Source organism: Macrobrachium nipponense, chromosome 1 (genome assembly GCF_015104395.2).
Source record: "Macrobrachium nipponense isolate FS-2020 chromosome 1, ASM1510439v2, whole genome shotgun sequence".
In the NCBI taxonomy this organism is placed as follows: domain Eukaryota; kingdom Metazoa; phylum Arthropoda; class Malacostraca; order Decapoda; family Palaemonidae; genus Macrobrachium; species Macrobrachium nipponense.
Window position 1 is genome coordinate 184,836,199 of NC_087200.1, and position 23,573 is coordinate 184,859,771.

Consider the following 23,573-nt stretch of genomic DNA (forward strand, 5'->3'; position numbering starts at 1 on the left):
TTTATTACATTGTCTGTGATTTGCCGCTGGTACCTCTGTTGGTGAAAGTTGTAACTACTGTTGTTGTTCCGTGAAGAGTAAGCAGTAAAATGGTGTTGTAGCCTGTAAAGTTATTATCGGCTTTTTACTCAAGCAACCTCCCATATATTGCCCATTTTTTCTGCCGTCACGCAATCTTCGTCTCAACAGGTTATGGGCCCAGGCTGTAGCAGACTATTTCGACGATAAGGCAAAATATGGATTATGGGAAGTGAAGTTCTTTGGCCATCTACGATTGCAGAAGTTACTTGAAGTGGTTACTGGTTCCGGCTCCCCAAGTGCCGAAGATAATGCCAAAGTGTATACCCAGATTGTGCAACTTTTGGATGATCGTAGCCTATCTTTAATTATAAGAGATGCTAAAGACGACGGGAAGAAGGCTATACAAGTTTTAAGGAATAAATTTTAGGCTGCAGTAAACACGGAGTTGACATCTCTGAAGAAGTCTGAGAAAGAAAACGTGACTGACTACGTTATCAGACCCGAGACAGCAACTAATTCTTTGAAGACTGCAGGTGAGACCATCAGTGATAGTCTGCTTTGGGCCAGAGAGCAACCAGTAGTCCCCCGGCTACTGGTTGCCCCCCAACATCCGTCTGGTGTAGTGGGCCAAGTGTTCTTCAAGGACTAGGCTTGTATAGGTCCTTTTTGGAGTCTTATTCTGGGTCAGAGAGCAACCAGTAGTCCCAGCATTTTTTTTAGTCAAAATTATTTTTTGCTTTCTCATCCAATCATTATTTATAATTTTCATTTATAAATGTTTAGAGTATTATTATATTCAAGAATATTTAACATGAGTGATGCGTTTAACCATGTTTGTGTTTTGTTTAGAACTAAACTATTTGATACCTTTATTCAGTGCAGAAAAGATAAGAAAAAAATTAGGGAGAGTATTTCCATCAAATACTTTGTCTTTGAAGCTTTTTACAATCAAATTCGTTTTAATGAACGCGAAGAACAACATTTTGGGTTACTATATATTAACGAGAATTGAAATTTAAGCATTTCAAAATGATTGCCGAACCGGAAAAAATTTAAACCAAAGGAAAATAAATTCCTACAATCAAGGGTTCTGATAGGTCCCTAGTACTATTTGCAAAAGAAAGAAAGAAAAAAAGAAGGGCCACTAAGCAAATTTTTAAGGGGGTTGGGGCAAACACCCCCGATATCATGATGTTTTTAGACTTTCGCGTTATACTCCTAAACTATGCATTTTATCTAGGACATTATTATATAGGAAATTAAAGTAAAGTAAATGACATTTCTAATGATATATAATGATGTTTGCTTTTCTTTGTTCGTATAGTACCTATGATTCAACAAATGTTGATGTTAAAACCTTGAAAATAAAGTTTTTTCCAAATTTTGTCTTTTAACTTTTTTATGGGTATTTTCTGAAAACATTTTCGTTGTACTATTAAAATTAAATTCTTTTTATATAATGGGGTACAATAACATATATCTTACTCAATTTATGAAGGTGGTATGGTTCGAAAAGGGTTCCAAATTAAAGAGCGGAACCGGGATCAAATTTCTTACCACATTATTCCCTAGTATTACCAAAAAAGAAGAATAAAAAAAAAAAAAAAAAACGCCCAGGACCCCTATCAAAATGTTTAGGGGGGGCAAAACCCCCAAAATCGCGTTTTTGTTTCATTTTCGCGTTACACTTCTAAAAAATGCATTTTATCAAAAATATTATTATATACGAAATTAAAGTAGATTAAATTACTTTTCTGATGATATATAATAATGTATACTTTGTTTGTGATATTATTATAGTACCTATGATTAGACAAAGGTTGATGTTAAAACCCTGAAAACGCATTTTTTTCCGAATTTTGTCTTTCAACTCTTTTAATGGGCATTTTCTAAAAACAGCTTCACTGCAGTATTAAAATATAACATTGTCTCTATAGATTCTGTATAATGGTGTATAATAATGTATATTTTACTGTCTGTGTAGGTGGCTTTGCACGGTTTGGAAAATGTTCCCAGTGAAGTTCCATTAGTACGGTACCTTCACGTTCGATATACGACATGAGTCATAAAGTTTTCCGAGCTTGAAATAACAATTGATATGAATAATAATTCGACCCAGAAGGCTTTAAATCCTAGATAATATTCTTTATAATTGCGAGGTATTGCCAGTTACAAACGATAGCATTTTTTATGATAAATATTTTAAATGCTGTGGTCCTGACTCATTAATGTGCATTAAGATATGATTTTATACACATTTAACATAAATCTATTCCAAAATTGAATATATAAGCGAGAGAGAGAGAGAGGTAGTGTGTGAGTCAAATTTAGTCTACAACCATAGACGTAAAAACCTCTTAGGCACCGGACGCTGGCGAAATGGGTGAGCGGCAACAGCCATAACACCGTCTCGATGAAATCTTAAAAGAGAGAAGAGAAGACCAGCCGCCGTCATACAGTAAAGAAGCAAGACTTTTGCCAGGTTCTTAAGTTGTAATTTGTGTAACTGTAACTTGTATTCTTTGCAATAGTAAAGAAACTCCTGAGAGACTATTATTACTAATCCAGAACTACCAATTAAGAAGTAGAATAAAGACTTAAACATATAGCCAGATCGTAGTACATCTAGAAGAGAGAAGCAGGTAAGAGATGTTAAACACGAACACTACAGTCTCTACCATTTCTGGTGCCAGCAATTGTGGAATCCAGATGTAACGAACGTGTAGTGAATATAGTTAAATAAATAGACATTTCGAGTTACAACAGTGATACTAATCGACAAATAGAACTTAGAATTAATAACGACGGCGAAGAATAATAGTGATCGATAAAATCCTGCTTGAAGACGTCAAGGAAATTAAGTGTAATCATAAACTTTAAACAACGAGAGCAATTTTTTCCCCTCGAAGAAAAGAAACGAGGCGTAGCGTGTTAGAAACGAATGCATAACAAGTGCCCGACAAAGACAAAACATCATCGAGCCGAGAAGTTGAACTGCAGCAGCCGACAAGAACTCAAACAGATTTCTATAAATAATCTGTTAAAAACGGATGAGTGCATTGCAATTGAACGAAAAACATCCCCATTAAGCCGGCCGGCCCCCTTAAAAAATCAACATTACTGACGAATTTTCGACAAGGAAGAATCTTTGCCGAAAAAATCAAAAAGGAGCGTCAGTCAAGATTGATTTTGAAACACAACAGGTAAATTCGAGTGCCGACAACGAGGGAAGTGATATCGAAATCAAAGTAAAAAGAACAACAAAAACATACATAAGTTGTGAAGCTGAATTTTTTTATTCTCTCTCTATAGTGTGTGAAAAGATTGTGTATTATTTCCCTTAGAAAATATAAAACTTTTTTGTTTTTAATTCTCTCTCAAGGGTATAAAGATTTTTATAATTTTTTTTTTTTTTTGTTTAATAGCTGGAAGTCTTAGCTTTTTTTTTTTTTGCACTGTTGGTGATATATAATTTTGAATACTTATGTATTTGCGTCTCATTTATTTGAATAAATTTTTTTAACAGGTTGTGCACTTTGAAACCAAATTAATGAATTTTTTTTATATACTATTATATCTTTGAACTAACAGTGCATGAGAATTTTTTTTTAGGTACTGTTGTGCATAGTGAACAATACATATAATTTTTTTTGAATATTATGCTGTGTATAATTTTATTTGAATAATTTTTCGTGATACATTTGTGCCCAATTTCACATATGATTTTTTTTTATGCTGTTGTGTAATGATGAGTAGCATATGTGAATAATTTTGGGGGGGAAATGCATAAGCCTTTAACGAATTACTCGACACTGTCAGAGATAGCTCATACAATTCAAGACCAGCACCAGACAGACGCAGTCGAATCCCAGTCCCAATTTCTCAAACCTTGGTGATTCAGGGAACTAACCTTAATAACATAACTAACGATAACCACAACAGTGCCAATAACACTAATAATAATATTACTAATAGTACTAACACGTTCCGAAATAGAAGAATGAATCGGGCAGCTGTAATAACACAAGCCACACGCTTCTGTGGACAAGTTGAAGATTCCCATCCAGACGAAAGTAGGCTAGAATCATATACAGTGAACCATTGGTTAGCTGATGCCGACAGCCGCATATCTTCAGGGGGGATAAACAGATGAGAGAGCTAAAATTAATGAAGCCTTGCTTCGTCGTTCTCTCTCTCTCTCACACACACACACTAAGCTACGTGTTACTTCATTATCAGTATAGTTTTATTTTTTATAAAGTAGGCTTTAGCCCGATACGATATGACGCAAGTTGGTTTAGCATATGTTTAATGGAACTTGCGTCTGGCTGTTCTATTCGCCACTCCGAAAAGGTAGCTTTCACTCAACAATAATATCCTATTTCGAATATTAACGGTGTAAATCGCATACAGTAAATTATTAAAACACTTTTCAGTTGCAAATGTACGCAGTGTTACCATGCGAGAGCACCACAGGAGGGTGGACAGGAAAAAAAAAAAGTATACCCATCCATATAGCATCAGTCTCTAGTATGGGATTTATAGACAGTTCAGTGACACTTTTGGGCGACAACTCTGTAACAAAATCGTGGGAATTTGCTGGTGTATTACACCCCATGCCGTAATTTACAAGAGTATCAAGAATCACTAATGTACAGAATAACTATACTTGTCCTTGTGCCAAGAGGCAAAAACTCGATTAGCCAGAAATGTAGTTGGCCGAGACTATAAATAGAATCGATGTCGGCAATCGAGTAAATTTCTTAATATATGAATAAAGGCATACAGAAAATAGTTGATAGAACGGAAATACAATACAGGCGATATTGAGCTTGAAGACTCCAATCAACAGACGGTAGCAATTATGTATTTTTTTTTTTTTTCGTACTGTACTGAGCACAGGGCAAAGGGCAGAAGCGAGGGAAATTAATCAATAGAGGTCAGTGGTTAGCAGAGCGAGGGAAATTAACAATAAAGTCAGTGTTGCAGAGTATAGGGTCTATAAGAAAGCTTGACCTCACCCAGTGACCTCATCAAACACGTTGCAGTAGGCCGTACGTATCGAAAAGTCCTTGAAACAATAATGAGCTTTAGGAAAAGTTCTAGCAGCAAGAGGAATAAATTTTGCATCTGAACGTTTATCAACTGGCTACCTAACTATGGCTAGACAAGGAATCACAATTGATTTACCTAAAGAGCAACTATAGTCGATTCATTTAAGGTAGATTCTTCCGCCTACGAGACGTTTGTTTGGCGGCCTCTGATTGGCTGGTAGCGGGAGGCAGACTGCTCGCTTCAGTGGTCATATTTCGTTTGTAGCTTAGAAAACTAGCAAAATGTTTACATTTATTCATTTATCTCACGTTTTACAAAAGATAGGAAAGTTTTGATCATACCATCGGATTCAGTATTAAATGTACAATTAATTAATCTTTTCCTGAAATCAATAAGTTAAAATACAAAGGAATTACAACGAGTAGAAGTGAAGGGAGAAACATTTCATTCTTTATACCTGTTTTTATTCATCATCGGATTTTTTGCATCAATTCATGAGATCCAAGATAAAATGAAATCTTGTGTTTTAAAACAATAAAATCACCCTGAATACGCTGGTGCTTTCAGATTTTAAATGCGTGTAATATGTAAAGGAGTAAAATGAAGAATATGTCTTATTATGTTGCATCCGTACTTGACTCGGTTTGACAGTAGTGCCGAGAGACGCCTCTCAGCTAGAGCCGTTGGCGTGTTGGTAAATAAATGCATAGAATTCCCATTATGACTTTCGAACATTTTTACTCAAATATTATATATGTCCGTATTTCTGGACATATCTGATAAAAGAAAAGTAAATAATCAGATGGATGCATCTGGGTGTACATGCTTTATGAGGCTCACTGATAAATAACAGAACTTGTTTCTCTGGCCAATAACATCAAAAGCTTATGGTTTTTCATATGTTCACTTAATAAACAAAAGGTTACAAATGTTTATTTCTTACCATAAAATTTGTTGACGATGTAACGAATATAATATACTGTCTTTTTCAGAATTGCTTGGAGGTTACTTCTTACACCAGAATGTTTATCTCCTTTATATACATGTTACACTTGACAACATGTCTACAACAATGTTTAGGAAAAATTTGCTTAGTTTTCTCCTATGGTAGTTAATTATTCTTGAATCACTTAATTCATACCTGAGTTAGAATAGCTCCCGTAACAGTTCCCACAGCCCTGCATAATTGTATATACATAGTACATGTGGGGATAATGAACTAATCAGAAGACTGTTATATCTTCATCTTTTTAAACAAAAAGAATGGAAATTCATGCAGATATAATCATGTCATAAACACAAAAGAAAGTTATACACAGTAGGCTTACATTAGGTATGTCATTAGGCTATCGATATGAACAAAAAGAAATTAAAATCTTACAAATTTTCTTACGTCATCATTATTTAAATAATAAATAAAGGAAAATCATACATATATACATAGTCATGTCATTACCTATTGAAACAAAAAGAATGGGAAATTATAGAGATACATTGATATCCCCTTTCTATTAAAACCAAGTAAAAAGAATTTATAAACAGATATGTACATTGTTATGCCATTAAATATTAAAAAAAAGGAAATTCATATGGATATACTGTAGTTATGAAATTCCCTATCAAAAAAATGGAAAACTATAGAAACACTGTTAGGTCTTCAACTTTTTAAAAACAAATAATGGAAAATCATTGATATATATCATCACTGTCAGTGTCATCCTCCCTAATATCAATATCATCACTGTCAGTTTCGTCATCTCCAATGTCAATAACAAAACTTTCAAACATATGCTCTCTAGCAACATCTTTCCTCTATAATCATCTTCTAATTTCTTAACGTGGTGAAAACATTTCTTCCAGTCTTCTGTTGTAACTTTGCCTATCGCCAGTCTCGTAAGCTGCTCAACAGTTTTCAAAGATTGATTTGCATTAGAGTTATTTTTTCTGATATCCCCCTTTATTTGAGCCCATATAAGTTCTATGGGGTTAAACTGACAATAATATTGTGGCAGTCTGAGCACATCATGACCATTTGCACGGGCTATCTCATCTATCACATACCTCTGTTTTTCTTTGTGACACTTGGCAATCTGCAGCAATTTTGGCTTTGTTGCTGATGGGTCGTGGGTGACGTTATTAGAAGAAAGCCACTCTATGACTTCACTTTTTCTATTGCTGGTTGTTGGCACTTTATTTTCTATTTTGCTATGGTAGGGAGCATTGTCCATTATGATTAGAGATCTGTCTTCTATATTAGGCAATAGTTGTTCCTTAAACCACTTTAAAAACCTTTCATGGTCCATGGAATCATGGTAGCCCCCTTTGGCACCATTTTTTGACCTAAACAACAATAGCGCATCTTTGACAAAACCCCTTCTCACTCCCCGCGTGCACCACAATAAATCTTGACCCCTTTCCAGTCTTAAGTTTGGGTCCTATTTCGCCTTCACCCGTTGTCCAACACTGACGTACACATTCATTTTGGTTTATCCAAGTTTCATCCAGGAATACTTTAGTTTTACGTTCAGTTGGACTACAATTCCTATTCTTTTCAATTAACCGTAGATTATTCAGTTCTCGCTGCCACTAAATCATCACGTTCCATTAAAATTGCTCTTCCACCCGTCACTTTTTGTACCGGAAATCCAAGCCTTCTCACAATTTTCCATAACGTTGTTCTTCCACCATTAAACTTTACCGGGGTCTTCCTTCACTTTTTCCAGTAGGGCATCTAACGTTGGGGAGCTCTCCTCTCTCGTAAAAAGACAAAATCTCCTTTCGAATACACTCATTTTCAAAAACTATCCACCTTGTCCTTCACTCGTATCCTCTTCCTGGGATATACAGGTGAAGCGAAGGGGACGTTAACACACTCAGATGACTGTCGCTTGATTTTTTTCACTGTGTTGGTTGGCACTCCTGTAGCTTTGGCGGTCTTCTCAAATACTTCATTTCTTGAGTCTGCTCCCCACTGTGAGCTGAAGTAACGATGAACATTCATTATAATGTTGCGAGCTTGACTTGCAAATCTGGAAACGATGCGACGAATGGTGCTGTCATCTCGAGACATCTGCTTGAAAAGAAAAAAAAATCTTGCTTAGTTCGTTGCTGTTTATTGCTCCACTGAGATTATTATTTCATATCACTCAATTAAGTCTCTGATATCTCTTTCGTTTGAAAATATATTTATATAAGAAAATTAGAAACAATATGTTGAAACCAACCTCATTAAAACTAAGGATGAGCTGAAGAGTGCGAAGTAGGTCCGTAGATTTCAAATTCATTCCTGGACTGAATTTCCCGCCCGCGGGCCAGCCTACACCTCAACGATACCAGATGCATCCATCTGATTATTTATTTTTTTTTATTCAGATGTCCAGAAATACGGACATATATGATATTTGAGTAAAAATGTTCGAAAGTCATAATGGGAATTCTATGCATTTATTTATATAGAAAATGTAATGATCATAATTAATTCGGTAAATACATAGTCTCGAAACTGCAACTTCTCATATCGCCAATTGGCAACTGCCAACACGCCAACGGCTCTAGCTGAGAGGACCAGACCCAACGATGTGTCTCGGCAGTCGGCACTATTGTCAAACCAAGTCAAGCACGAATGCAACATAATAAGACATATTCTTCATTTTCTCTTTACATATTACACGCATCTACAATCTGAAAGCACCAGCGTATTCAGGGTGATTTTGTTTAATACACAAGATTTTATTTTATCTTGATCTCGTGTAAATGCAAAACCTACCGATGATGAATAAAAAACAGGTATAAGAATGAAATGTTTCTCCCTTCACTTCTACTCGTTGTAATTCCTTTGTATTTTAACTTATTGATTTCAGGAAAAGATTATTTAATTGTACACTTTAATACCGAATCCCTTTGGTATGACAAACTTTCCTATCTTTTGTAAAACGTGAGATAAATGAAGAAATGGTGAAACCATATTGCTAGTTTTTCTAAGCTACAAACGAAAATATGACCCACTGAGCGAGCAGTCTGCCTCCCGCTACCAGCCAATCAGAGACCGCCAAACAAACGTCTCGTAGGCGCAAGAATCTACCTTAAATGAATCGACTATAGTGATCAGAAGGAAACACAAGACTTCTAGAATACCACCGAGTAAAACAATCTGAAGAAAACTAATCGGGAAACTCCTTGTTGACAAGGATCCTCTTATTTGAAATTAAACCGAGACCTAAGACTTAAGAGTAAAAATTTGGATTAAATGCAAACTCCAATTTATGAAGGAAAGGACATTCTTGCACTAACAGAAGGATCACACGCAAATGGAATACATTATTTTTCTAGCCTAAATGAGGTAAGACAGGGTAAACTAGTTTTACAGGTTATAACAGAACGGAAGGTTAAGTTACCATAAGGTAGAGAAATAGGTTTAACAGAGGAATACACTTCCCTTATTCAAGTCACAGAGAAGGAAAAAAAAAGTGGCAAAACTCAATAAACAATATGAATTCATCTTACTACACATCTGGGAAGAGGCTAGGATATGGATTCACTTAAAGATTATCACAGAAAACTGTGCTAGAGCCCAACTTGGCAGAATCAATGGTCGTTACTGAAGACATATCACATTGAATATACATTCCACAGAAAACTGAGCCAATTTATATACGAACTTATAAAAGAGTAGCACACTCCCCTAAGATTACTGAAGAAGTTCAAAAAATGAAGAGGCAAGGGATAATTGAACCAATAACCTCTCCATGGTCTTTTCCTGGTTCCAAACAGAGGGAAGAATGAGAGGGTTGATTTCAGGTTAAATAAGATCACTGAACCTTATCCAGCATGTACCATCCATGCCCACTGGACTGTAGAAATTCCACCACAATAGATTTGATACATAGAACTTTATAAATTCCTGTGGACGAAGAAAGTAAACCTTCAATAGTTGTTCCACTAAACAAAATTCTACTACATATATATAGTGTAGAATAAAATTCCTTATAGCCATAGGAATGATTATGGCCATAGAGTGCAGTGAATTTATATCTGCAACTTCATGTGTGCATTACACAAAGTTTGCGCTACATTGCTCCTACATTTCAGACTAGTGTGGTTAAGCGGTTGCAAAACACAACATGAAGCCTTCTGAAGTACAGTGCATACAAACTTCAATTACAAATGAAATCTTCTCATGCTGACAATAAACCGATACTAAACAAATTTTATTTTTGTTTATTTACTTAATGAATACATTTACTTTGAATATTAAGGGTTCTTGCTGGTCTTTTAACATTCTTTTCTTCCCGGTATGTAAGATTTTGTACATTTTTCTTCAGAAACTCCTAAATTGTTTGTGTGTCTAAGAGGATGAATTGCGGTTTTGTTGAAAACAGCTCTCTTTCCACTGTTCTCCTCTCTGTAAACTGTCTATTTATTTTAACACGTTACATATATACATGTTCCAAGTTCATTAACACTTTAGTCCTTTCAATTCCACTTTATTTAGCAGAAGCATGTACATACATTTAACATAAAAAATTCTTATTTAGGCCGATTCCCACAATCACGTGGGAGTTAATGTAAGCTTTTTACATCTCATACTGTGTGTACCTTATAATCACTAACAAAAATGCATTGGAATAGTAGTAAAACATATGCTTCACCTTATAGTTTCGTATAGAATTTCATTTTACATAAAATAACCAGGTACTGGTATACATACATTTCAGGAAAATATTTCTTTACTTTTCCCCGGTTGTTTTTGCAATGCTGACAATGTTGTTACTCAAAAACAATACAGAAGTTTGGGATACAAGTGGAATACTAATTGTGTGTGTGTGTGTGTGTGTGTGTGTGTGTGTGTGTGTGTGTGTGTGTGTGTGTGTGTGTGTGTGTTGTGTGTGTATATATATATATATAGATATATTATATATATGTATATATTATATATATATATATATATATATATATATATATATAATATATATAGATATATATATATATATATATATATATATATATATATATATATATATATATATATATATATAAAATTCCTCATCGTTATATAATCAAGTGAGCACCAATTATATAATCCTTTACATTTTCAATAGCTTTGATCTCAGTTCTATTATTTCTTACAAAAATCACAGAGAGAGAGAGAGAGACAGAGAGAGAGAGAGAGAGAGAGAGAGAGAGAGAGAGAGAGAGAGAGAGAGAGAGAGAGAGATTGAAATACCTGCTACTTGATAATACACGTGAATAGGAAACCTGCTTTGCTCAGTTTAAAACTTTACTGAGTAAACTGCTTATCAAAAGTTGAAATAAAAAACCTAATACTTATTTGTAAAAACAGCTGAGCCAAGAGTTCAAAAAAAAAAAAAAAAAAAAAAAAAAAAAAAAATTACCCGATACTTGTTTTTTCAACCAAACAAAATACCCACTAATTATTTTTTAACAATCTGGATGACCAGTTCAAACAAACCCCATAAAAAAAAAAACTGCTTGGCCAGGGGTTCTTAAGAAAAGCATGACACTTATAAAAATAAAAGGTGGGAGGAAGCACTTAACCATAAGTGTGGTATCAAGGTAAGCCTAGTCAGTCACTTCACCCAGTGTACATCAATCCAGCATCAGCACAAACCTCTACTGACCCCATGAAACCCACCAGGGATTTGGAAGGCATTGCAGAATGTTTAAAGGCCACCTCTGATGCCTCGCAAAGGCGTCTGAATTCCTCTTTAGATATGGGTTTTCCCGTTCTTATTTTGCCCTCCACTCGATGCAAGACCCTGAGTGCTGGAGCCACCTGAGAATTCTGCTTCCGTTTTGGCGCCTTCTTGGCGACTGCATTCCGACTTCTTGTTCTTGGCAGACAATCATCGCACTGCACATCCACACTGGAGTGTGGTTTGTTGCAATACTCGCAGCGCAACACAATTGCAGGCAGACACTTGGTTGTTGGCCAGTTCTCTTCACAGGCTTGGCATCTGCACACAAATCTATAGTTCCTCTGGAGTTTTTCACTTCTTACACTCTTCACTTCAGTGTTGAAGTAATCTCCATAAGAAATTGTGAGCTCCTCACCAGATACAATTGGTCTTATGGCATAAACGAAAGTCTCCCGACCAAAGGAAGAGTGTGACATAACAGGACAACACGAGTGGTTGACTAGACTTTTCGTTGGGTACAGTTTGAAAGCTGCCATCTGAAATTATACAGAGGAAGACAGTCATACAACAACAACAACAACAGATGCATGGAACCGACATTTAACATGGAACATTACATTTTAAGTCACCAAATAGGTGGAATCTGTGGAGAATATCTAATCATATGTTTTTACTGGTTCCCGAGTAGTGATCACAGTAAAGAATACGTTATTGGTTAAGACTCTGGAAAACCAGTCAATACAGACTTTGCCCGAGCATTAAAAAACTAAAAAGGTATATTTCAATGTTTTATCTTCATAGTGTTGAAGTCCTTGAGACAATTAGCAAACTTTGTTTTGGTGGTTTTCAAAAATACTCTCAAACGTGGTGATATTCAAGATACTCTCGAAGGTTTCTCTTGAAATACGTAAAATGTTAGTGAGCACGTAATGGTAATGAACTTTTTTCAATATCATTGAAATCGTGCACTCTACAAGTTTTAAAAGAAATTTTCGTCCATGAGGATGACCTAGGACGAGTGCCAGTTTACTGAAATACCAAGTACTTTGCAGAGGCAAGACTTAAACATCTATATTGGTAAAGTATTAAATTTAACATGTGAGGGCAATTCCCTAGTATGCTATTTAAAACTGGTAAAGTCAACTACAAGGGTAAAACTCCAAATTGTTTACAGAACATTTAGGGAGAATCATTAAAACCAACCTTTTGCCCAGGAACACCAAAGGAATTCGCTGCACTCCTAACAAAGTTGCAGACTAGTATCTTGCAGGTTTCCAGAAAATCTTCTTTAGTCACAGGTACTGGTTTTCCCGTACCATCAACGAAGTATCTTCCACTCAACTCCATGAATTTTGCCAACCGAAATGCATGCAAGCATTCTGCTATCAGATCTTCCAGTGAATATGTACTCAAATCTTGATGAAGATGGTAAACTGACTGAAATGAGGACGAACTGTACTTTCCTGTGCTATCGAATCCTACTTGCTCAGGGAGTGATGGTTGATCATCCTTGAGCTTATTGCAGATAGATATCATCTGACTGCAGTTAAATGTTTTCAATAATTTATAGGCGCATGCCCTAGACTCTAAATGATGGGCAAGCACAGAGGTCAAAATCTTGCACTCAAGCCAGTGGTCTTCTGAAAGACCTCTAACACGGCAGGATTTGCTACAAAACACAACCTGGAAGGGGGGAAGGACTGAGTGAATGTACTTAACTCTAAATTACAGTACTTAACACATCTTAGTCAAAAGCATAAATTAAAAATTCTTTAATATATAAGTCTTTATTTTACAGATATTTTGAGTGCTACAGAACCTTTCCTAACAGCACCACAAACTTCAATCACCTAAAATGACTAACATACTTTGAATTGATCATAGAGCTTTCCTAAAAGCAGCATAAAACCTAATCATATAAATTGAATAAAACACACTGTATTTACAAAGCTTACGTTTAAGTATTTTTCGAACCACTGTCAGTGAATAATTAAGCCATGAACTCAAATTAATGAAAAGATTGTACATTTCCTAGGTAACTACACCTGGATATGAAATTGGATGTACTTTCAACACATGAAATTTACCCTAAACAAAGTAACTGAGGCATATTACCTGGGTGCAGCCAGGACAAGGAAGAGGATTCACACACTCGCGAGTACAAGTGGAGCAATTTGTAGTCAACTGGCCTTTACCAAGACCAACTGCATATGCCCTTTCCAGACACAGTACCTCACCTACAGATGTTAAATTTTACATTCAGATCAGTATAGTAACTGTAAATAAATGAAACGTAAGACTTTACATTACCCAAAAATTTACTATGCTTGTTCTCATTGGATTATCATGTACCCTTTATTTACCAACTGCACATATTACAGATGTCTCACGTGCGATTAATACGTCTTAGGTACTTTACATTATAATTTAATACTCCCTTTTGAATACGAGTTGAGTTGAATCTAGAATTTAGGCCAAAGGCCAAGCACTGGAACCAATGAGGTCATTCAGCACTGAAATGGAAATTGACAGTAAAAGGTTTGAAAGGTGTAAAGGGGGGAACCTCCCAAATGCACTATGAATCAAGTGTTGAGAGAGGGTGGAAAACAAGATGAAGAAAGAGAATATGAAAGGAGGTACAGTACAAGGAACGAAAGTGGTTGCAGCTGGAGGGCGAAGGTATGCTGAAAAGAACCTCCCAAGGAGATGGTAACATTGCATTTTTCTCGCCTCTGGCCATTGCATTCAAGTGTAACATCCACTTTTCTCTGTGACGGATGTTTCTCCATCCACGTTTATATATGTAGCTGCCGACTCAAATGCACCTACTAATTTATGAATAGTTTCTTCCCTTCCTTCCTTCAAGAGAAGCAGTCAAAAGGATGTACTAAGCCAGATTACGGCTCAATAAAAGAGTCCCAACCATGGAAGTGATATGACTTTACAAGTGTTTCTAATCAAAGCAAGACGACGACGGACAAAGCCACCATTACACCTTGGATACCAAGGATTTCCTAATGGCATGTGTTTCAATGTTCAGTGCTTTATGAAGTGTAGTATGTGTGTACTTTCAGTGTTGCCATAAAGTGTTTTTCAGTGGTCCCCGGGGTTGTATCATGTTCAAACGAAGTAAGGACAATAGGGCTATGTATGATTGGCTGCACATCGACATCAAGTCACTTCAACTTTTATGGGTAACCGAGTTTGAAATACATACGACTGACGACTAACCAGTCACCAACGGTCAAGTTATCTCCTACATCCCTGGGAACCATACCACCATTAATCCAGCACAAACCCTGGCACTGCCAGAATAAAAAGGTTTTTACAATGTAAAAACTTTTATTCTAAGGAATGAACTATTCTTTTATGTTCTTTCTTCTTTATAGAATGAAGCATTTTAATGTTATAATAACCCATGGATCATTCATTAATTCAAGAAGATTCTACAGATATCCAACAGCAACCAGGGGAGCAGAATTTATTCACCATAGAGGAAAATTTAATTCTAGTGGAAGGACAATTTACTCCAAGTGGAGGATATGGCACAAAGGCCTCTCTCTCCCCATTACACTCATCCACAATCAGCTACAGGAGCTGATTTTCTGTTTAATTAGGAATTTGGAGCAAACTCAGTTACAAGAGGATGCTAGGAAGATGAACTACGACATAGGGAGGATGACAGGCGTTGACAGGAGGAAAATGCATGTTTCACAGCATTGCTACAGAGGTTGGTTACTGCTACTTCTTCAGATTCACCTAGTTTGTCAATGCCTACTACACCACCTCCAAGCTCTTAAGTGGACCCCACCAGAAACCCCCGGCCCTTCTAGCAGATGCGAGTTTTCATGAATGGAGATGTCAATGGGTTGATTTATCCTAGCCTACCAGAGCAAAGCAACTCATTCAGCTTAGAATGTGTCTTACGCTCAAGACACAGGACCTTCTAAAAACACACCCTAGCTATTCTTCCCAACACAGATGAGATTGCAGAAGGTGTCTTGAATGTGCTACAGGATCATGTGAAGAGCCTATGAAATGAAGCCCTTTGCATAAGAGAACTCTTAGGCTGTAAACAGAGGGAGAAACATTTTCAGATTTTTATGCACAAATCAAACATAACATGTCATAGAGGAAGTGAACATTTGCCCCTGGGAATTCTCCAGTAGTGAGGAGACTCGAGTGAAGATGAACATCAATACAGGTGCATGCTGCTCGTAAGCGGCCGCCAGGAAGGCAACTTCTGCTATTCGTTCCCACACACTCAACTGTGTGCTACCTCCACTTACAAGAAACAGAAAGACACATGAAAACTGCTTCAGCTGCAGCTTCCAAATCTGTTGTTCCTTCTTTACGAGAGTTGTGTACCTACACACACACAGTTCTGCAGATGAGTGCCCTGCAGCTAATATTAATTGCACAAACTGTGGCCATTGCATTGGGCCAGGGCACCGATATGCCCTGCCAACATTGAACTGCTTTCATGTGGGACATTATGATAGTAGAGTGGCCCATCAAGTGGCATTGCTACCCCACCTGCTTCATGTATATTTCAGCCCTCAACGAAGTCCACCTGTTGGCATGTTGAGGCTGTTGGCAGGTCACACTAATCCATCTGTGAACTCCTTTCCCGTGGCTATGTTACATCTCGGGTTCAGATGTTACCTGATACAGGCGCCGAAGCCACCGTCAATGGATCATAGCACCTTGATCTCTTGAAGAGCCCCAAGGAGTAGTTTGAACCCTTTTCTCTACAAATGTAACATCAAGCGCAGATGACTCACTTAAGAAACCTGCTCTGGCCACCTTCCAGGCCACTCATACTCTTAACAAGCAATCCTGTTTGGCCCTGATACTGGTTCACGATGGCATCCCAATGCCACTATTGTCTTACAGTCGAGGTCTAGAGCCGAGGTTCAGAACTAGCCACCATCCTTCCTGACTTTCCCAAGCTAATTATTCAAGTCAATCATGTGAACAGGTTCAAAGAACTTCCCCTTTCTGTCACCACATCCCTTGCTGAGGTCAGAGTTCTTTCTATGAGAATTCAAGGACATGCTAGTTCCCAAAGAGGATCCAGCCAATGACAGGTCATCCTATGAGGATTCACCTTAAGGATGGTGCAGTGCCCTTTACTGTCCAAACACCATGTCAGATATCCTTCGTTTTCCGAATCCAGGTCAAGGAAGAACACGACACCATGGTGACCAAAGGGATCACCAAACCTGCAGGTGAGGATCCTTCAGAATGGTGCTACCCCTCGTTGTGATAGCTAAGGGCCTCAGGTGTGCGTATCACTGTCAACCCATCACACAACTCTCCGACTCTATTCGCCACCATCTGCAGCCTCAGGTGTGTGTATCACTGTCAACCATCACACAACTCTCTGACTCCATTCACCACCATCTGCAGTGTTGATTCAAAGGCAAGGTATTTTACCACAGCAGATGCTTAAGTGGACATTGGCAGATGGAACTTGCCGAAGATAAATAACACCCGACAACATTCATCACACCATACGGCCGATTCAAACACTGTAGAGGACCAATGGGTTTCCCAGCTACAGGTGATGCCTTCTGCCTCCCAGCAACATGACCCTTCAAGGTAGAAAGAATGGCATCAATGTGATCGATGAAACACTTCTTGCTGATGAAGATTACTTCAACTAATCTTCAGCGAATTCACGAGATGCTTACCAGATGAAGTAAGTTCAAGATTAGTCTTAACAGGAATAAGTTCATAGTCGTTGCACTCTGCGTGTCGTTTCGTGGACAACAACTGTCAGGAAAGGGCATATCAGCTGATCCTGGTAAGGTAAGTACAATCGTCGACTTTTCCACTCCGACTGACTTGACTGACCTTTGGTATTCATTCATGGGGTTGGTGAATCAGTAACAGAGTTCACCCCAGATACTGATGCTGCAGCGCAACCTCTATGCCCTCTGATGAGCCTTGAGAAAGAATTTCTTTGAACTCCAGACCACAAGTGAGCCATTTCGTCGAGGTAAGGCCACTCTTATCAGACCCCGAGTCCTTGTGTTCTCCAGACTGATGCCTCCAGCCTCTATGGGACTGGACATGCCCTCCTATAAGATAACAGTAATGGCAGACTTCGTCTAGTTCAGTGCAGCTCCCCATCCTAACAGATGCTGTCTTGCTTTACTGCCATTGAACTGGAGATATTAGCTGTGATCTGGGGCCTCTATGGGACTGGACATGCCCTCCTACAAGACAACAGTAATGGCAGACTTCGTCTAGTTCAGTGCAGCTCCCCATCCTAACAGATGCTTTCGTCTAGTTCAGTGCAGCTCCCCATCCTAACAGATTCTGTCTTGCTTTACTGCCGTTGAACTGGAGATATTAGCTGTGATCTGGGGGTTATGTCTAAGTGTTGGTTATACATCACACGCCTTCAGCATCAGCATTTTCCCATCTACATGAATCACTGACCACTCAAACCAATTCTCAACCACTATTCATTCAATGCCGTCGAGAATCCCAGCATTCAACGTCTAAAAGAAACAGTTTCAGCATACCTCTTCACAGCAGTGTGGCGGCCTGGCAAGCAGCTTTGCATTCCCTATGCTTTATCAAGAGCCCCAGCCAGTCATTCTACTCCAGAGGATGAAATTACTTTTGCTGATACCACAACACACCTAAGTAGTACTGTGACTATCAACGCCGTCACCTCTGAGGAAGAATCGCCACCCCAGGGAGCTGACAGAACTCTCCAGGAACTCTGAGCCACAGCAAGAGCAGACCCATTATACCTACATCTTTCTCAAAAGGAGTGGCAGGTCAAGTCTGTGGATTGTGACTCTTGTGCAGCGGGCCCCTCCTGGACAAATGAAGTTTGTCCAGGAGCAGATCATGGGACTAAAAGGACTGTCTGCCCAGTGGCTGAGTCTGGTGGCACATTAACTACCGAGTCCGGTGGCACTTTCACTGCTTTCTACGTCAAGTGCCATCCCCTGGTGAAGACCATCTATCCCAGGCCCCTTGGATGGGCACAGAAAGGTCACTAGTATCTAACCTTCCAGTGGTCCCAAGCAGATCTCAACGGCTTTGTGGAAAAGAGCCCGCATGAGTTGGAATGACTACACATTTTACTGCCCTTGTATTCATTACACCATCATGTACACTTTGTATACCCACGATGAATATTAATGGTGTCATATTATATATATATATATATATATATATATATATATATATATATATATATATATATATATATATATATATATAATAATATATATATATATATTATATATATATATATATATATATATATATATATATATTATATATAGTATATATATATATTATATATAATATATGTAGTGGATGTATGTATGTATGTATGATGTATGTATGTATGTATATATATATATATATTATAGTATATATATATATATATATATAATATATATATATATATATATATATATATATATATATATATATAAAATACCAAGTACTTTCTTAATACATATCACTATTTCATTCTGAATATGGCAATGATCCGAGGACATGGTAACACTGTACTTTACCCACCTCTAGCCTTCTCCCGTGACGGCTGTCTCTCCATCCACTTGTATATAAATGTACTATATACTAAGTCAAATGAACCTACTAGCTTATAGGTATATAGTGTCTCCTTCCTCCCTTCAAGAAGTAATAAGACTTATTATGGCTCAATAAGGAGTCCCCAACAGGAAACTTGCTGGTATTTTGATCAGCTTAGTGTGGTACAGGAAATACTTTGAAACATTTCTTACTTTCTCTTCTTATTACTGCTACTTCCTTAACGGTAGTTACCTTCACCCTTAATAGAGATATAATCACAGTAATAATGACAGGTTTCAGTGGTTAATGGGTTTACTCAAGGGGAGTAACAATTTATGCACCATCAATGTGGGGGAATCGGGCAGGAAAGAGGTGCTATTACTTCTACTTCTATAGCCCATAAATTCACTAACGGGAACTTTTAGACTGGTTCAGATAAAGTGGGCGCCTCATGAGTTATTGGTTTACTTGACTTCAAGGAGATGGACTGAGTGCGACTCTCACTCTCTCTCTTGTGATATCTTATATACTTGCTCATAAATATAACCAGGGGTTGCTGTCGATTTTAGTTCTATCTTTCATGATAGCATGTCAGTTATCATTGTAATTTTGCAAATAAAAGTGCAAAGAAATATTAAAAGACATGTGCAATTCAAAAAAAGGTACTGCATCTTTGATCTCAATAACTTTACATAACTATTTTATTACAAATATGTTCAGAATTTGTATCCAATTTTTACAAATATGCTCAGAATTTGTTACCAATTCTAGTCCTAATCTGTTCTGATATTGTGCGAGTTATTGTAATTTTACAGAAAAAAAAAATACAAAAATTTTTCCTTACAAAAAAACATGTATAACTTGGTAAAATTTATGATTGTCTTGTTAAAGAGGCCCTGCAAGGGTTGTAAATAGTGACTTTCAACTTCTCATGGAAGGTAGGAAAAGTTTTCATTTTTTTCCTTAACACCATGTGCATTTGCATATCTTCCTCTTTGCACTGATGTTTTTTTTTTTTTTTTTTTTTAAATTGGCCGATCTCATAGTTTATCCAGCCTTGGGTGTTACATATCAAAATTTTACCCTGGTTCTATGGGATAACAAAAATAACAACACAATGATATGGATAATTCATAATGTTAAACACCTAAAAAATGTGATACCTGTGCAGGAAACCAAATCCAAATTAGGCCCTAACTGTGAAAATTTTTTTGACAATCCTGTGCAGAGAACCTCCAAATTAGGCCCACACTGCCTATGAAAATTTTTTTTGCTGCATTCATACTACTTACTACTTTCAAGTTTTTTTTTTTTTTTTTTTTTTTTTTTTTTAATTTTTTTTTTTAAATTATGTTAGGAAAATTCAAGTCTAAGAGGATGGGGTGAAAATGTGGGCTATAAATATAATTAAGATAGAAATTTGGTAAGGGGGGGGAGAGCTAAGGAGTCAATATGGATTAAATGGATGAATACTGGAGCGGGCTTAGGGTGAAAGACATGGAGAGAGAGAGAGAAGAGAGAGAGAGAGACGAGAGCGAGAGAGACGAGAAAGCGAGGGTTTTTTTTCGAGAGAGAGAGAGAGAGACCATTAACCCTTAAACGCCGACTGGACGTATTTACGTCGACATTTTTTGTCTCTCGGGTGCCGACTGGACGTATTTTACGTCGACATTTTTTGTCTCTCGGGTGCCGACTGGACGTATTTTACGTCGACATTTTTTGTCTCTCGGTGCCGACTGGACGTATTTACGTCGACATTTTTTGTCTCTCGGGTGCCGACTGGGACGTATTTACGTCGACATTTTTTGTCTCTCGGTGGTGCCGACTGGACGTATTTTAACGTCGACATTTTTTGTCTCTCGGGTGCGACTGGACGATTTTACGTCGACATTTTTGTCTCTCGGGTGCGACTGGACGTATTTTACGTCGACATTTTTTGCTCTTGGGTGCCGACTGGGACGTTATTTTTACGTCGACATTTTTTGTCTCTCTGGGTGCCGAACTGGACGTATTTTACGTCGACATACAAGTTTTTTTTAAAAAAAATTCGTGGAAAAATACTTTTTAGCCTACCAGCCGAAAACTCTTGAATCCGCGCCTTGGGGGATGCTGGGAGTTCACGGATCAAGGTGTTCTTTGTTTACAATCGTTACGCAGGCGCGCAAGCGCGAATTTCTTTCTTGCCCGCACTAAAAAGTATCTGTGACACATCTCGGAAATTATTACGTCACTTTGACATAATTTTTTTTACCATTTTAACTAGCCGTTACATAAATGTTTTATATATGAAAGGAATGTGCGCATTTTTATGTAAAACAACGAAAAAACAAAAAAATACTCATGATTGTAGCTTTTATCAGTTTTGAGATATTTCCATATAAATAATGATAAGTGTCAAAATTTCAACCTTTGGTCAACTTTGACTCTACCGAAATGGTCGAAAAACGCAATTGTAAGCTAAAACTCTTATATTTTAGTATATTCAATCATTTACCTTAATTTGCAACTAATTGGAAGTCTCTAGCACAATATTTTCGATTTAATGGTGAATTTATGAAAAAACTTTTTCGTTACGTCCGCGCGGTAACTCTTCCGAAAAAAATCATACATGCGATTGTGGTAATGTTTGCACCATTTTAAATTAGCCGTTACATAAAGTTTTTATATATGAAAATGTGCGCATTTCATGCACAATACAACTAAAAAACACCCATGGTTGTAGCTTTTATCAATTTTGAAATATTTTCATATAAAAATGATAAGTGACAAATTTTCAACCTTCGGTCAACTTTGGCTCTACCGAAATGGTCAAAAAACGCAATTGTAAGCTAAAACGCTTATATTCTAGTAATATTCAAGCATTTACCTTCAATTTGCAACAAATTGGAAGTCTCTAGCACAATATTTCGATTTATGGTGAATTTATGAAAAAAATAACATTTTCTTTACGTCCGCGCGGTAACTCTTCCGAAAAAATCATACGTACGATTGTGGTAATATTTGCACCATTTGTAAAGTAGCCGTTACATAAAGTTTTATATATGGAAATGTGCACAATTTCATGTAGAATACAACAACAAATAATTGAAGGTTGTAGATTTTCTCATTTTTGAAATATTTGCATATAAATGACGATAAATAGAAAAAAACCACGTTCGGTCAACTTTGACTCTACCAAAATGGTCGAAAAACGCAATTGAAAGCTAAACCTCTTACATTCTTGTAATATTCAGTCAGTTATCTTCATCTTGAAGCAAATTCGAAGTCTCTAGCACAATATTTAAATTTATGGTGAATTTAAAAAAAAACTTTCCTTCCCTCCGCGCGCGGATTCTCCGCCACAAATCTCCGAAATGTGTACGTCCCATTCTCGGAATATTTGCTCCGTTTCATATTAGGCATTTCATAGAGTTTTATATATGAAAATGTGCGCAATTTCATGTAGAATAAAACGAAAAATATTTGAAAGTTGTCGCTTTTCTTATTTCCGAAATAATTGCATATAAAAAAATATACATAAAAAAAATTCGACATTCGGTCAAATTTAACTCGTCAGTTATGGTCGAAAACTGCATTTGTAAGCTAATATTCTTATAGTATAGTAATATTCAATCATTTGTCTTCATTCTGAAAGAAATTGGAAGTCTCTAGGACAATATTTAGATTTATTGTGAATTTTTGAAAAAAATATTTGTTTACGTCTGCGCGTTACGAATTCATGCATTATTTTGTGATAATATTTTCTCTGTGTTGCTTTTATTGTTTTACAATTTGTTATATACCAAAATGATCGCAATTTAGTGTACATTACAACGAAAAAAAGTAACTTGTTACCTTTAACCGTTTTGCGCACAGCGCAATTTGAATACAATTATATATGAAATTTTGTTTTTGCGCTATCATATATCGCATTATTTATATATGATAATGATAATTTTTTTCATTTCTGATGGTTGCATACTAAACTTCAGGCAATGACAAAAAAAGGAGCCAAAAATGAACTCTTAATCTTGAAAACTAAGCGCGCTGTGATTTTTTGAAAAAAATATTTTTTCCGCTTTCGCGCTCAATCTGAAACACCTCCGGCACACGGGAGACATTTTTTTTTTTACCGCTTCGGCGTTTAAGGGTTAAGATACAGTATAATAACATAATTGATACTTCATAAACTTTAGTTGAGATGATACCGACCTGGTTTGATATCTCTAGTTGCAATCAGTCCTCTTCCTTTATTGGGCCAGTGTGACACTTCGACAGCACTACTAAGAGTTT

General features: G+C 36.9%; 1 protein-coding gene across 1 annotated transcript; it reads right to left on the reverse strand.

The window, feature by feature from the left end:
* Positions 1–11,093: 11,093 nt before the first annotated feature.
* LOC135219915 (uncharacterized) lies at positions 11,094–23,572 on the reverse strand. Its single transcript, XM_064257131.1, has 4 exons — positions 23,493–23,572; positions 13,848–13,969; positions 12,936–13,415; positions 11,094–12,268 (listed from the first exon to the last, which is right to left on the reverse strand). Exons 3-4 carry the CDS (start codon positions 13,266–13,268, stop codon positions 11,669–11,671), a joined length of 933 nt encoding a protein of 310 aa, XP_064113201.1. The 5' UTR covers positions 13,269–13,415; positions 13,848–13,969; positions 23,493–23,572; the 3' UTR covers positions 11,094–11,668.
* Between the last annotated feature and the right edge of the window lies 1 nt (position 23,573).